Raw genomic sequence first — 15,847 nt, forward strand, 5'->3', positions numbered from 1 at the left:
TATATTTTACTTGTTCATATAATTACAGATTTACAATTTGGTTTGAAAATTATTTGAAAATCGGGATATGTGCACAGCATTAGGCATGGTGTAGAACAGATGAAGTTTATATGGTCAAAACCTAGTAAAGATATTTTACAAAAAGATTTTAAATGTCTCAATATATAGTTTAACTATTTCTTAATAGAAAAACAAACATCATAGTTTCAAATTAATTTTGAAAATTTACTGACAATGGACCTCTTGCCAGAGAGTCGCCCACATGTAAGAGCGTGTTCTACATCATATATTGACCAGTTGGAAACTACGCCTATTGCTGTGTTCCTTCACGTAGTTATACGCGTGGCAACTAGTAACAGCCCGTTTGTTGATAGGCAGGAAGAAGTAGAGAGCTAGGGTGACACTGGGTTGCAATCCCTGTTGTGATTTAAATAAACTTCTAGTACGTTTTCTTTCCTTCGATATTTTCTATTTGTTAAATAGGAAATCATAGATTGTGTGTGTAGTGACCAACAAAAATCAATCCTCGCCTATATATGACGAATTCTGCAGTGTCTTGGTGGAAAATGATGGGCATAAATATTGCATAATAGTGGGTTATGTAACTACTTTTCTAGAAAATCTTAAGAGTGCATTTGTCGATTTTGGTCATGCCATTTTGTTATGGCATTATGTTATGGAAATATGGTATCCAAGTATTTTGAAGTTGATGATAATTGAAACCCTGTGTAGCAAGAAATACGCTGCGCGAATTCTTTCAGCAAAATGAGTTAGGTTAGTTGGTTTAGCTGATCACCGAAGCTATACGACGTGGACCTGAAGTTTAACTTGGGATCTAAACCACGAGTTTCTATCGAGAATCGAACCCGGGTCTCCCATGCCTAAGGCATTCAGCAAAATGAATTAAAAACATTCTATTTCTTGAAAATACTATTTTCGTAAATGGTCATGTGAACAGTAATTGCTTAAATATCTTAGTAATAATTAGATATAACCCTGCTCAACAACCTCTGGTGCGACGAGTTCCTGATCCCAGGCTATTAGAATATGTTGGCTAACATCATGTCCAGGAGTTTCCTTGAGGTTCTCTCATCATCCCATCAATTATTCATTAATTTGTATTAATCATCTATCTCCTTTATCCTAAAGGGCTTGACCATGTAGCATTACGTTAGAATTTATTAAAAGCTTGAAAAAATCTCAGAAAGACAAAAGTATTAAATCTTCAGTTTAATTCCAGGAATTGTTTGACATGTAAGATTCACCACTGCGGCAAAAAAATAAAATAAAAGATGCAAATAAAAAAAAAAGCTTCATCTAAACATTTACGAGCAACTTTGCATTACACTTCTAAAAAGCTTCCTTTTTTTTTTTCATTTAATTGCACCTTTACCTGCACGTGTGTTTGAACAATTACCTTAATTAGCGACTTAAGTATTTTGGGTCTTTATAATGACACGCAAAAGAAACACACACTCTTTACGTAAATATTGCATAATGTCAACTAAGTGAGAAAACGGAACAGACTAATAAGCCTGCAATATCCGTAGGATTTCAATTTTTAAAATGCATACACGGGTGTTCTGCTGTATTTGAGAGAAAACAGAACTTTCTTTTTAAAACACAGTGTATATGTATGTGTGTATTCTCATGTGAATTGGCTGTTTCATACAATCTAACAATTGGTGCGCATAGTCCTGCCTTCGATTCCCAGTGAAGCCACAGTATTGATTAGGCCGCAAATTAGTAAAGAAAAAAATAGTTTGCTGGACTATCTAGCGCTTTGTTGAGACTGGAACTGTGAAAGCAGTGGCGGTGGGTGTTCGATGAAATTCAGTTAGGAAACAGTTATGGCTCGTGAGCTAGATATCAAAAATGTCTGTCTCGCGCGTTAAGCAGTGACCTGGGACTCCACGCTTCCAAACAACGCAAAGAATATCTCTTGACAAATGAACTGAAGCGCCAGAGGTTCATAAAACCAAAGTGCTTACTTGAGCGTTACGCAGCTAATGGGCACGACTGAATACTTTTCACTGATGGAAAGATTTTCAATGTTGAGGAGACTTTCAATGCCCAAAATGACAGGATATATGACACATCCTCTAGAGAAGCTGGTGAAAAGGCTCCAAGGATTCAAAGGGGCCAGCATCCATCCTCAGTCATGGTGTGTGTGGTGTGAGCTACAAGGGCACAACGGAGCTCCATTTCTGTGAAAAGGGGCTCAAAACGTCAGCAAAATTGTACCAGGAGACAGTGCTTGAAAGACTGGTTAAGAATCTCAACACTCTCTTCCACGGACAGAACTGGAGCTTCCAGCCGGACTCACCCCAGCACACAAGGTACGGATAACCCAGCAGTGGCTAAAGGCAAATGTTCCGAACGCCATTTCGACTTTAGATTAATCTTCTGCAAGTCCGGACCTAAACCACTTGGACTACACATTGTGGTGCATGCTTCAGGAGATGGCTTGCAAGAAGAGACATCCCAATATTGAAAGTTTAAAGCGGTCTCTTGGCAGCAGTTTGTGTGTTGCGTAATGCAACTGATGAGTGGGAACAAAAACTTAAGAACTGTGTGCATGCTATTGGTGGCCATTTTGAATAATGATTTGTGATTTTGGTTCATAATGCATTCATGTAACTTATGTTATTAGGATGTTGAATATCTCTAACCATTATGTATCAATATACTTAAAACTTTGGAACAGATTTGTGGTAAGGCTTGGTATAATCGTTATCATACAATGCTTTACAATTAAAACTGACAGGTTTATTTCGAAGATGACTGCTTCGTATATAGCATTTCCGACAAAAAAAAAAAAAAAAAAAAACGAGAGAATTTTCATTAGTAATCAATCACTTACACTTGTTATTCTTGACAAAGTTGACCACAATATATGCTTATATTGTCCAAAATATGAAACACAATGTAAGAACGAAGAAATCTGACCGTTATTTGACACTTGGACTGGTTCCCAAAACAACAGACATATTGTTTGTATGCGAAACATGGATGGAAGTACCTTAGCACAATTTTATTCTTTATGGAACAATCTGGGTGTTTTATTACAATCCAATTTCTACAGAAAATCAATATAGATGTATGCCTAATTCCTCAAGATGTGGTTGCACCAAATTGACCCTTCCGTATGTTTAGTTTTTAGTCCTTATGCAACATCGAAGTTATGAAGGTCGGAGCCTTCTATTAACGTAGCCTCCGAACAACGAGGCTTTTAATCTGATTCACAAACCACCATGCAAGATCAACCCTCACAGGACTCGGCACTGAAACAATTTTATGCGTTTATGATTGTAGAAATTGCGTATGTAAATGTGAAAGTAACAATACATTCTATGAAAACGAATAATTACAAACTACTTACGAGATAAACAATATCACGAATATACTAATCACTTTATATCAAGGTATTTTGTTGTACCAGGCATCTGTGAAATAAGATTTTGTTACTCCGCTTGATAGCTAAGTGCGTGAATTCAACGCGCGTGGTTCTAGGATTGATCCCGAATGGGGATCCTAACAATATGCCACGGATTAAAAACCCCGATTCGAAGTTCGGATGCAAATTGAAGTAGTAGGTATAGTCTCATATAACCTCAATATGACACTATACTAACAAGGGACATCACCCAATTGTCCGGCTCCGATTTCAATGAAACTTTTATTGCTGATAGAGGACATGTATTCATTACTTGTGATGACAGAAATTTTTGCCATGGTGCATGTTTTCTATTTTTTAATAATTTTTAAAGGTTGTGATGTGGTTAATAGAGATTACTGCAGAACTCCCTTACTACCCTTTGTAAACAAAGTGTTAATGAAAGAACAACCATGTAGATACGTATAGGGCCTAAGGGGAAGTTATATGGTACGTATGACCTTGACGGCAGCCATCTTGAAATCCGCCATTTTGAATTAAGGTCAAGTTTTTTAAATGGGAATAGGGTAATATGATACATAATTTCGGGCTAGAATTTAATCAGGAAGACAATGGTGAAGCTAGTTTTAAGATGCGCTCATTTGGTGAAAAGTTACAAGCATATTAATTGTTTATACTTACTATGTGCGTAAGTCCCTTACCTCCGCTTCTACCCCGCATATTAATGATAATAAGTGGGTAAAGGTTTCGGTAATACATATTATGCCTAGAGGGAAGTGATACGATAAGGGTATCATTGACGGCACCCATTTTGAAATCCGCCATTTTGAATTAAAATAAAGTTTTGAAAACTGAAAACCATAGCATGTGGCACCACATTTTAATAGTAAATTTTCCCCAAGAGCCAATGGTATGCTTATTTTTGTTCTATAGTTAACCAATATGAATTTATGACTCTTCTAATATGCACGAAACGTCCATTATTCGATCTATCAAATTGGCAACACTCCTAATTTTCATCACATGTTTTAAGATTCCAACGGGCACTTTGCAATTGTTTCCATGGCTCATGTTTTCTAAATTTATTTCCTTTTTCTAGGAGTTGCGATTTGTCAGTTCATGAATAGTGTTTGGATAAGCATCCAGCAATCTTTCTGAATTTTGAAGACTTGCCATGTAATAATTAATTTCAAAGGCAATGTAATTATTTATTTCCTATACCTGCTCTTCAAAAACTCGTTTACTGACATGAATCATCGCAGAACGAAGGAACTCCAACTTTGCATTCAGGATACCGGAGACGTAGCTTGTAATGGATAGTAGATGAGACGAGAAATAAGTTGAAAATTCACTTCAAAAAAGGAAACGAAATATGATTGTTGTGTAAATCAATGGTCTTTTGTTTTGTTTTATATTTATTTGTTTATTGTATATTTATTTAGTTATTTATTTTCTATGGCACTATTTTAGCTAGTCAGACAAAAAAGTCATTTGTTTTCTAGCGATTATTGTCGATGGTTCATGTTTGTAAGATTTATAATCGGTATTGATCGGGAACAAGATTAAATTACACCTCTTTATAAACAAGTTACCTGTTTTCATATTTTGTTCAGGTACAAACAGTCTTGGGAACAGTCATATTATGTCTCTTTGATATTTTCTATCATTGCTGCTGTTCCTTTAAAGTTATAAAGTTGTATTTATTTTTAAAAAATACTGTTTGTCGTTTGCGCAACATGTAGGCTACATTTCATGATAATTTTGAGTTCGTATTACATCAATTTCTTATAATTTCATTTGTATTTCTTTACATCACATAGGTCCATAGGTACCTCATGTACTCTGGGTTAAAATAAATAATTACACTGCCTAGGAAATTAATAATTACATGGCAAGTCTTCAAAATTCAGAAAGATTGCTGGATGCTTATCCCAACACTATTCACGAACTGACAAATCGCAACTCTTAAAAAATGTAATAAATTTAGAAAACATGAGCCATGGAAACAATTGCAAAGTGCCACTTGGAATCTTAAAACATGTGATGAAAATTAGGAGTGTTGCCAATTTGAAAGATCGAATAATGGACGTTTCGTGCATATTAGAAGAGTCATAAATTCATATTGGTTAACTATAGAACAAAAATAAGCATACCATTGGCTTTTGGGGAAAATTTACTATTAAAATGTGGTGCCACATGCTATGGTTTTCAGTTTTCAAAACTTTATTTTAATTCAAAATGGCGGATTTCAAGATGGCTGCCGTCAATGATACCCTTATCGTATCACTTCCCTCTAAGCATAATATGTATTACCGAAACCTTTACCCACTTATTATCATTAATACGCGGGTTAGAAGGGAGGTAAGGGACTTACGCACATAGAAAGTATAAACAATTAATATGCCTATAACTTTTCACCACATGGGCGCATCTTGAAACTAGCTTCACCATTGTCTTCCTGATTAAATTCTAGCCCGAAATTATGTATCATATTACCCTATTCCCATTTAAAAAACTTGACCTTAATTCAAAATGGCGGATTTCAAGATGGCTGCCGTCAAGATCATACGTACCATATGACTTCCCCTTAGGCCCTATACGTATCTACATGGTTGTTCTTTCATTAACACTCCGTTTGCAAAGGGTAGTAAGGGAGTTCTGCAGTAATCTCTATTAAACACATCACAACCTTTAAAAATTATTAAAAAATATAAAACATGCACCATGGCAAAAATTTCTGTCATCACAAGTAATGAATACATGCCCTCTATGAGCAATAAAAGTTTCATTGAAATCGGAGCCGGACAATTGGGTGATGTCCCTTGTAAGAATCAAATGCGAGCTCTTTTGCCACTGACTAGCTAAATTAAACTAAAATAAAAACAACGATAAAGAATTGAAAAACACTAAATTAGAATGTGAATACTTTTTACAGAAGCGTAATGATTTGCAATATTTAATACTGTAAGTAAATACAATTCTCTTTATACTCACTTCACCAGCCCACTGCCACATCCTACACAAAATAAAGGAATATTTTCAAACACAATTCGATTTGGCAAACAACCTGAACACACACATTTCGCTGTTATGAACACGGGTAGGATATAGCTCTGCACTGAAGGTCATTATAAGAACTGGTGAAGCAGAAATAATTTCCTAGACATTATTTCCCTTTCTAATGCCATGGCTGTGACCTTGAAACAAAGTTCATTATGTAATGTTCTATTTGCATTTTTTTTTATTTTTTTTTTATTTATTTTTTTTTATATATAGCAGAACGATAATTTTTAATCTGGAAATTTGTTTGTATTTACCTCCCACGTAAGTTCAAAAGGAATGTTTTGAGTAACTAACTGAAATCAGCAATGCCTTGACGTCAGAATCATTTCACTGTCTACTATCGTCAATTTAAATCGTCCAAGTTGGCGGTATAACAAACTTACATTTAAGCTATTACCAAATTAATACATATACCGATGCTTACTATTATCGTTGTAAACAGAATGTTTGAATTACTACTTCAATTTACTGCTTGATTCTACTACTACTTGATAAGATGTTTACTACTGAAGAGATCGAGTCTCCATTGGTCTACAGTGCCTGCGTGACTGACTCTGAAATTAAATACACCAAAAAGTTTACCATGGTACCGTATGTGATGAATGTAGCGCTTACTTTGTACATTTTAGGCCACTACAATATGCTTTTCGTATTTCTGTATCTAGTAATAAACATAATAATGGTCACCCCACCAACTTCCGTTTTATTATTATTATTATTATTATTATTATTATTATTATTATTATTATTATTACAGTGAAACCTGTCTGTTGGCCACCATCGGTTCCATTGAAAAGTGGTCAACTTACAAAAAATAAGTGTGATTAATGTATTTTTAGAATAGGATCTCTAGTATTACTTGATTACAAAATTTTAATAAGCAATGGCACGACAGCTACTTTTAATTAATGTATACAGAGTAATCATAAAATACATTACTAGGAAAAAAAAATACTACAGTACGTTTAATACGCAGAAATCATTCAACTTTCTAGGTTTTGAATCCATTATGAACTCACGAACTTAGCACGTCCTCTTCCTCACACACATCAAAATTGGAAATCGCTCTTTTGCTGTCTGTAGAGTAAGAAACTTTCATCTGAACTGATTAAACAGTGACAAAAATTTTCTGTAAATACCTTTCAAAAAATAGCGAATCAGTTATTAATAACAAATTTATTCATGGTGGTTCATTCTAGACGTATTTCTTTTATTCTTTTTGGCACATATGCGCATTCTAATTTTCTAGTTTTTGTATAATATCGTCTACCTCTTGTTAATGAGCTACAAGTGTTTCCCTCGGAGCAAGAGATGTTTTGAGAAAATTTTAAGGGAATTCATATCTCAAAACACCCGTTACCTTTCGAAAGCCGCCAGGTGCCAATAGTTGACAATTGAGATGTTTACCTTTAACCTTGAACATTTTCCGGAAATACTAAAGCTCCTCACTGATGAAAGGAGCCCATATAGCTAATGGTTTTACCAAAACTGATGGGATAAACAAATATGTACGATCATTTCCTGAATTCCTGTTAGTTATTTTTCGTATTCATATCTTTCTTCACCCCTTTATCAGGGTGGTGTTATGATCATTGACCTCCAACAACAAATCGTGAGAATTTTCTTTTCTCCAGTCACAAATACAGAACATCTCTCTCTCATATGGGAATACGAAAGAATTAAGAAAAATAACAAAACGGTATTTTGTGTTGCCAAGATACGCAGGTAAATTTATCATCACAGGGTAAACACTGCTTCAATGTGCCCAATTTCCACGATAGACAGGTGGCTAATTTAGAGTAATACGTAACGAATGTCTTATGGGAAAATATAGGTTCAAGACGAGCTAGGCCAAGATAAACAGATGGCCAACTTAGAGAGGTGGCCAAGTTGACAGGTTTTACTGTATTATTTCAATGAACAATGAACTATCTCAATCTATGGATAAAACTAATTTATACAGTTATTTATGTTATTGATAACAGTGTAGTTTTCGAGATATATATATATATATATATATATATATATATATATATATATATATATATATATATATATATATATATATATATATATATATAAAAGAGAACGTACAAAATCCTTTGTCCGCTCATCACGCTAATACGGCTGAACCAATTTCTTTCATTTTTGGGGGGTTATTAGGATTTGGACCCTAGATGGTTTTTATCATATCACTTTAATTTTTAATTACCAGTGTCTTGAAATAATTGACCATTCAAGTGTCCATAACGTACAAATCCTTTGTTATTAGTTCATCATAGGTAAAAATAAACGTATTTATATGCAACCCGCATGACCGTGTCACTCGGCGGGTTAACATAAATGACAGGCGATATACAGCGGAAAATAGCTTGAATCTTCTGTTTAAAATTTTTTAATTGATTTGCTTATTTTTACAGACACTTTTACAATATGCCAGCACCGGGATGACCGCAGCGAAGCGGGGCGGGTTAACATAAATGACAGGCGATATAATGTTAAGATTTACTGCAATCTTCTATGGTTTTTATCATATCACTTGAAAGCGAAAAAGTAAAAATTATCTAAGTAACAAAGTTTATTGCGTTCCGGGGTGACCGCAGCGAAGCGGGGTGAACGCTGCTAGTATATATATATATATATTTTTAAAAAAAGCAACTTTTAATTTTTACTCTCCAGCAGGCTACCCTCACTTTTGAGTGCACGAAGAAAATATGAATCACAAAAACAGTGGACCTTATACAGAGTCGTTCTGACGCGTGATTAGTGCCATACTAAAGAGTTCGATTAACACATGTTTTCTGCTGTAGTCAGGCCTTTAGCATGAAGCTAATCATACGTCAAAACGACTCTGCATAACGCTCAGTATGTTTAAAGTCTGGACTCGACACGCTGAATGGTCTCTAAAGCCTCTGCATAGTTGGTTGTTCATTGACGAAAAGTAACGTCTCTTTTGAGCATCCTATACGAGATGGGACCTATTGTCCGAAGCATCCTAGTTACGAGATGGGACCTATCGTCCGAACAGAGTCCGAACTCGCTACCAATACTGTTTTTGCCACACGGCATCATATAAACTGTCTAACGAAAAACCATCCAAAATACACTTTTTCTGGATATAAAGGTCCGGTCATTTTTTTCCACAATTATAAGAGTTCCATCAACATATCGTCAATTACTGTTACGAATGTTAAAAGTCTCCTGGGAAACTATTTAATCAATCATATTGATTACAAGTAAACGAAGAGAATTACTTCAATGCTTAATGTCAACTACGAAATATCTTTTCCGTGGTTTCTAATACATAATTTACTGAGATCTGTTTGATGTAATGACTGCTTACTGTGTTCTTTCCATACCCTGTACTACAGAAAACGAACTAAACTATGTTGCTGTAATTTATTAGTATGCGGATTTCTATTGTAATTTCATTCTCTATATGTTCATATTTTGATATTTCTCGTTAAATCACGTACAAAAACAAATTCAAAAACGAAGCCAATAACAATATTCAGATACCGGTAATGTGTAAGATAGATATTCAAGTTAATTTGCATTTAAAAACAGACAAAAAAAAAAAATACACACATACTATAGGGGCCTACAAACTGCCGTGATTTATTTAGAGCGCTAATCGTATGGAAATAAACTTTTCCTTCCACGTAAGAAACTTGAACAAAACAAGTTACAGTTTATAAAATAGTACTTTTAATACTGAGACGCCGTGAAATCGTTAAATTGAAGACCCTTAAACTATCCCGCAAAAGTAATTTTTAACTGCACTTACAAACAAGTAATTTACACAAATGGAAAGGAAAACATGAAATTGATTTGGCAACCCAAGAATTCAATATGGTTAATGCAGTCAATACTATGTACGTATATGTAACTTTACTCACCCTAGCATAAAAAGAACTCCTTAATCCACGAAACTGATTATCCATTCTCCATCACAGGATGCAACTAACTTTTTTTTTTTTTTCAATGTCAAAAAAAATTAACCTTTTCAGTAGCACATCAACTCCTGTATCTAAAGCAGACAGCAATCACAACACAGAAGTTATCAGTTCTGTCACTACGAATTGCAACGTAGTTGTTGTAGTGCATTAAATGAAAATACCTTGGCCGAAAATACTGCTAAAAATTCACATACAAGCCTTGAAAACACACAAAGAAAGAAAAAAAACTCACACGGTTACCACTGAAAAGGATTTCTTAACAAGATATTGCATAAATTCGGGATACATATAAAGCGCACAACAATGTAACACTGGCAAATATCATTCCCTGTCGATGTGAGAACAAGTTGCGTTCCCACATTTCAACAAAAGCCTGTTTTACTCGCCTTCCTTCCTCTCGCCGTGCCGTAGTAACGGGAACGAAGTCACTACCATTGTGACGCAATTTTCCCGACATTCAATCAAGCAGCAACGAAGGGGAAAGGAAGGGAGAGAAAGGTCCTCATTTGTGTCTGCCTGTTGCTTTATGCGCGAAGTGCAACGAATGTGTGTAGAATATGTAGAATACTACATATGTAAGTAAACGGCCGCCACCGGGTACGACCCGACCTTAGAGCTCCCGTTAGATGTTGATGGACTGCAAACGATTATTAAAAAAAAAGTTCCATCACATTTTAATTTTATAAAGGGCACAAATTCGTTTGCAATGATCTATTTCACATTGGGATACCATAAGTAAACCTGATAGCACTAAATTGGGATTCTCATACATGATAAGGTAGCAAATGTGAATGTCATTAATGAATAACGAATGCCATTCAAGACCCTTCATATAGTGTATGTAGGAAGGTGGTTTAAACCATGATTTAAACAAAAAACGAAAAATGTCCGTAAAAGTGTGTGTTCGTAAAATCTTGAACACACATTTGGGGGTTATCACGTTTCACTCCCGTATATTATTCAGGCCTAAATTCCCCAAGTTTATGAATGTTTCTTTTGTGATTTTTTTTTTTTTTTTTTTTTATAGTTTGTTATGCAATTGCAATCAAAGAAAGTCTAAATGTTGTTTCGTGTTAATAATGTTAACTATTGATAAAATACATCGAAATGCCGTACTTTTGTTGGGGGAGGGGGTCATACAAACCCAACAAGAAGCATTTATTGAAATCAGAAGTATCTTTGGTATCTATGTATAAATGGGTCAGAGCCAAAGTTGACTCAATTCGTATCTTTATTCACTTTTCTTAGTGATATGCAAATTAAGTCGTATTTCTTTAACTTGGAGTAATAAAAGTCGTAGTGAGCCAACTTGGACTGAATTAGTTCTTCTGTACTTTGTAGTATTTTGAAATTGTCCATATGTAATTCTGTATAATGGTTTCACTTTTTGTCCTTCTGAAATGACTCTTGACAATTATATCAACAAGTATGTAAAGATTAGTACAACGTATTTTTTATCAGGAGTCCTTCGTGAGTGAATTGGCAGACGTATCGCATTTGTGGCCAATTAGTCCCGGTTTCGAGTTCCAGTGGAGGACAATCTCTCTCGGATGTAAGCCGAGAAGCGGTTTGGATTCCGCTTTAAGCTTATGGGTCCTCTTCTAGCATAACCCGCTTGTTGCATAATGACACCAAGGCGAAACAAACCTATTTCTATCCATTTGTGATATAAATACATAGAGCAAATTATTTAAACCAAAAAAAAAAAAAAAAAAAATCTGGTTTAAACAAAGAAACCTTTTTTTAATAAAGAACTTTTTTTGACAACCAAGGCAGCTAGGAATATTTATTACTATATCAAAGATAAAGTATATTTCGAGGAAATCACGTATTGAAACGTGACTTAATTTCATACGAGAAGCGTGTTAAGAAATTATTAATAATAAAAACCACTGACAGAATGTGCTTGAGCGCAGAAACTAGATTACAGGAATGTGTAAATACTGAAGACTGGGACTTTGAGAACTTCAAAGCATGTACTTAATTGTAATTCCTATATTATCCTGATTTTAACCTCATTAAGTGTTTTTTTTTTTTTTTCAATCAAGAACTCATTATATAGGGTGTTTCAAAACAACAACGACATCGTTCGGGAGGTGATTCCTGACACCAAGATAAGACAAAAATTATAGATCAACCTGGCTGCACAAATGCTTCCTTTCGGAATTATGGACTGCCGAAAACATGAAAAAATGAACTTTAAATTAAAGGTCCACAGATCCAGAACTATGGGATCTACCGTAGTCGGGTCAAGACTTCACTTAGGAACTAATATGTGCGCTATCCAAATTTCCATGCTTCAGAATCCTAAGGTACTCATGCAACAATTTTTATAGAGGCAGTTTGACTACGAGCATATAATTTGAAGTACTAACTACCTCTATAAAAATTGTTATGGAAATACCGTAGGATTCTGAAACAAGGATATTTGGATAGGGCACATACTAGTTCCAAAGTGAAGTTTTGACCCGCCTAAGGTAGGTCCCATAGTATTGGAGCTATGAATCTTTATTTTTTTTTCTTTTTCATGTTTTCGGCAGCCTATAACTCCGAAAGGAAGTATTTGTGCACCCAGGTTGGTCTATACTTTTCGTCGTATCTTAGTGTAAGAATCACCTCTCAAACGTTGTCGGTGTTGTTTTACACCCTGTATAATCCGTAACTACTAATAAATAGAACAAGAACTTATAACTGTATATATATTTTTGCACCACCTGTATACATTTGGGTGCTATAATCGAGAAGTAATAAACTGCGCATCCAAATTTCCGGTCTATAAGAAAAGGTTTGGTAACGAAGTCTATGTAGTAACAAAGTTATCCACTAAAATGTAAAAAAGGGGAAATGAGCTTGCGAACAGGCCATGCCTTACATAATGCCGGTTTCCAAAATAAAACTGTCTAATATGACTGCGATTTACCGCAATGTAGTACTGAATTTAAGAAAACGAGACAAGTCAAACCTTGATATGAGCCACCCAAGGAACAACGCACAGAAAATTCACTTTGTTACTGGAAGTTCAAACTTACGGATTTCTGGACCCTCCGCCAAGCAATTCTGGACCCTGAGCTGTTCTACGAAGATAATTTCAACATTGTCCTTCCAGCGTAAAATTGTACAAGGACGAGTCATAAGTTTTGCAATATTCTGGTACACAATATACCTGTATTTATTACAGTATAATGAAAACATATTCACAAAGTACAGACTTTGTGTGGGACTATCTTCAGCCACCTTTCTGCCAGTTCCTCGATTACACGTCGATATCACGACGTCTTACTTTTAGAGGCAAACAAGTCAGTCACTGTTGTTTTAACCTATTCTTGGTGCAACGTCGTGATTTCAGAAGTGCGTTATGAACCGAAACACAGTAATCCGAAGAGGCAAGTCAGGACTATATACAGAGTATGTAGGATCAGTCTGATACCATCAAGCGACAATTTTTCCCTTTTTCCCCCCGAGCTAAATGTGGTTTTGTATTATCCTATAGCAGAACGGCGCGCTTTCCGTTCACTAATGCAGGATATTTTTGGCGTAGTGTAGCATACATCCGTTCAAACTGTTTGGAATAAAAGTTTGTACTGATGGTAAGATTCTTAGGAATGAATTCGAAGAAATTACCCCCTCGTAGTTTCACCACACACGGAACATGGCTTTAGGTTCGAAACAACCATGTTTGATGACCGGTTCTGAAAGTTGGCCCTTGTTCAACCACTGTTTCTGTACATTCTGTTTTCAGAAAAATACCCACTTTTCGTCGCATGCAACAATTCATTTCAGGTTACGCACATCACGTAGATTTTGCAGCAGTTGTCGACATACACCCACCCTCCTCTGGACCTGAGCTGGGTTCAACTCATGTTGTACAAAGTGACACACTGAAGTGAAGTGGGACATGCCGAGTTGTTTTGACAATCGTTATGTGTTGGTGGTTGGTCTTCAATGGCGTGTTGTATGACCTCAAAGTTTGTGAAGCGGTCGGACCTTGGTTGATCTTCAAAATCTTTACAACTTTTACGAAATTTCTGTAACCAAAGAGTTGCTGTATGTGGTTCACTACACATTTCCCTCTCGCGTGACGTAATTTAGAGTTGCTGTTCCAGCATTATGCCTGAGTTCGAACTCATACAGTAACAGTTCACGTATCAGACGTTGTAAAGCAATCATTGCGACTAAGAAATGATTGGGGATACTGACGGATTGGTGGCCTTCGTGTTAAATAATCCGCTTGCCAAACCACCTCTACAGCCAATTTGTACTTACAGTCGACAACGGCGTATGACCACATGTCCTGTTTTATTGTGGAAATATTAAAAGACTTACGAGTCATCCTTCTATCAAAGCAGTTTAAAGTTGTATGACGATAACAAGAAACAACCCGCTAGATACTATCTTCACAAAGGCACTTTTGTGTGTTAAGAGACATGAGGGCGGTTCTGTATCAAATTGGTGTAAATGAAGTAGAACCACTGGTGTTTTCCCATTTCCTGCCACTTTCTTCATTCCAATATTATCACCCATCTCATTATCACAATCTTCCTTAGTCACGGTGCATAATCGTGGGACGCTAAATTCAAAAGCAAAGAAAGAATGTCTTGGGGGAAGGCAGTAGTTCTAGTACTCGAAGTTATTGGATATTTTACAGATTAATGCGATAATTTTGATATTAGTTTCAGTTGACATCGAAGTGACTTCCAAAACTGGGATACTCAGGTGTCGAAAGCAAAGGGAAACGACCAAAATTATTTGATTTTTGAAATAATTCAATTAGGAAATTGTGGTCATGTTTCATATATTTTATACCTGAGAGCCTTCCTTGGGAATAATTTATTCAATTAGCGAAAATCGCAACGAAACATGATCAACGGTTCTCGAGATATCGCGAACATATCTACATGCAAACACACACACATACATCCAGGTCAAACCGAGAACCTCCTTTTTCAGAGTCGGTTAAAAATGGCAAAAACACAATTTATATCCAAGGAAAATCGGACATTCGATTGCAAAGAAATCAAGTACAATGGCAGCAAGTCTTAGTATGGACGCAATGATAGCGCCACAAGATTTTTTTTTTTTTTTTTTTATAGGACTTTGTGCATTTTTAAAACCACTGTCACGTCCTCGGACTGATCGAAGAAATAAGTAATCTCAAATTCTAATGGAATTCTGAGGTCAACTATGCCTTTCTACAGTTCTTTTTCATAATCATCTTCAATTTTTGACAATTCCTCTCAGCTAACCTTGGTTTCCGTCCACTATTTATCTTCTATAACATCTTGCCACGGGATTGATATGTCTTCACCACTTTGGAAACAGTCTTGGATACACTTGCTTCAACTAACCGCGCGCCCATAATTTGCTTTCTGAAATCAGTCGTCTTCCACTATGGATACCAACAGATGTGCACAGAGGAATCTACTAAACT

General features: G+C 35.6%; 1 protein-coding gene across 1 annotated transcript in view; it reads right to left on the reverse strand.

Moving 5' to 3' along the window:
- gus (splA/ryanodine receptor domain and SOCS box containing gustavus) overlaps positions 1-10,382 on the reverse strand; it is a 161,014-nt gene extending 150,632 nt beyond the window's left edge. Inside the window, exon 1 of the mRNA XM_081736732.1 lies at positions 10,360-10,382. Within this exon, the coding sequence (XP_081592858.1) occupies positions 10,360-10,367 (8 nt within the window). The 5' untranslated portion in view covers positions 10,368-10,382. The remainder of the gene's footprint in view (positions 1-10,359) is intronic.
- Between the last annotated feature and the right edge of the window lie 5,465 nt (positions 10,383-15,847).

The sequence above is a fragment of the Thermobia domestica genome, chromosome 13 (genome assembly GCF_964235325.1).
Source record: "Thermobia domestica chromosome 13, izTheDome1.hap1.1, whole genome shotgun sequence".
NCBI lineage: Eukaryota > Metazoa > Arthropoda > Insecta > Zygentoma > Lepismatidae > Thermobia > Thermobia domestica.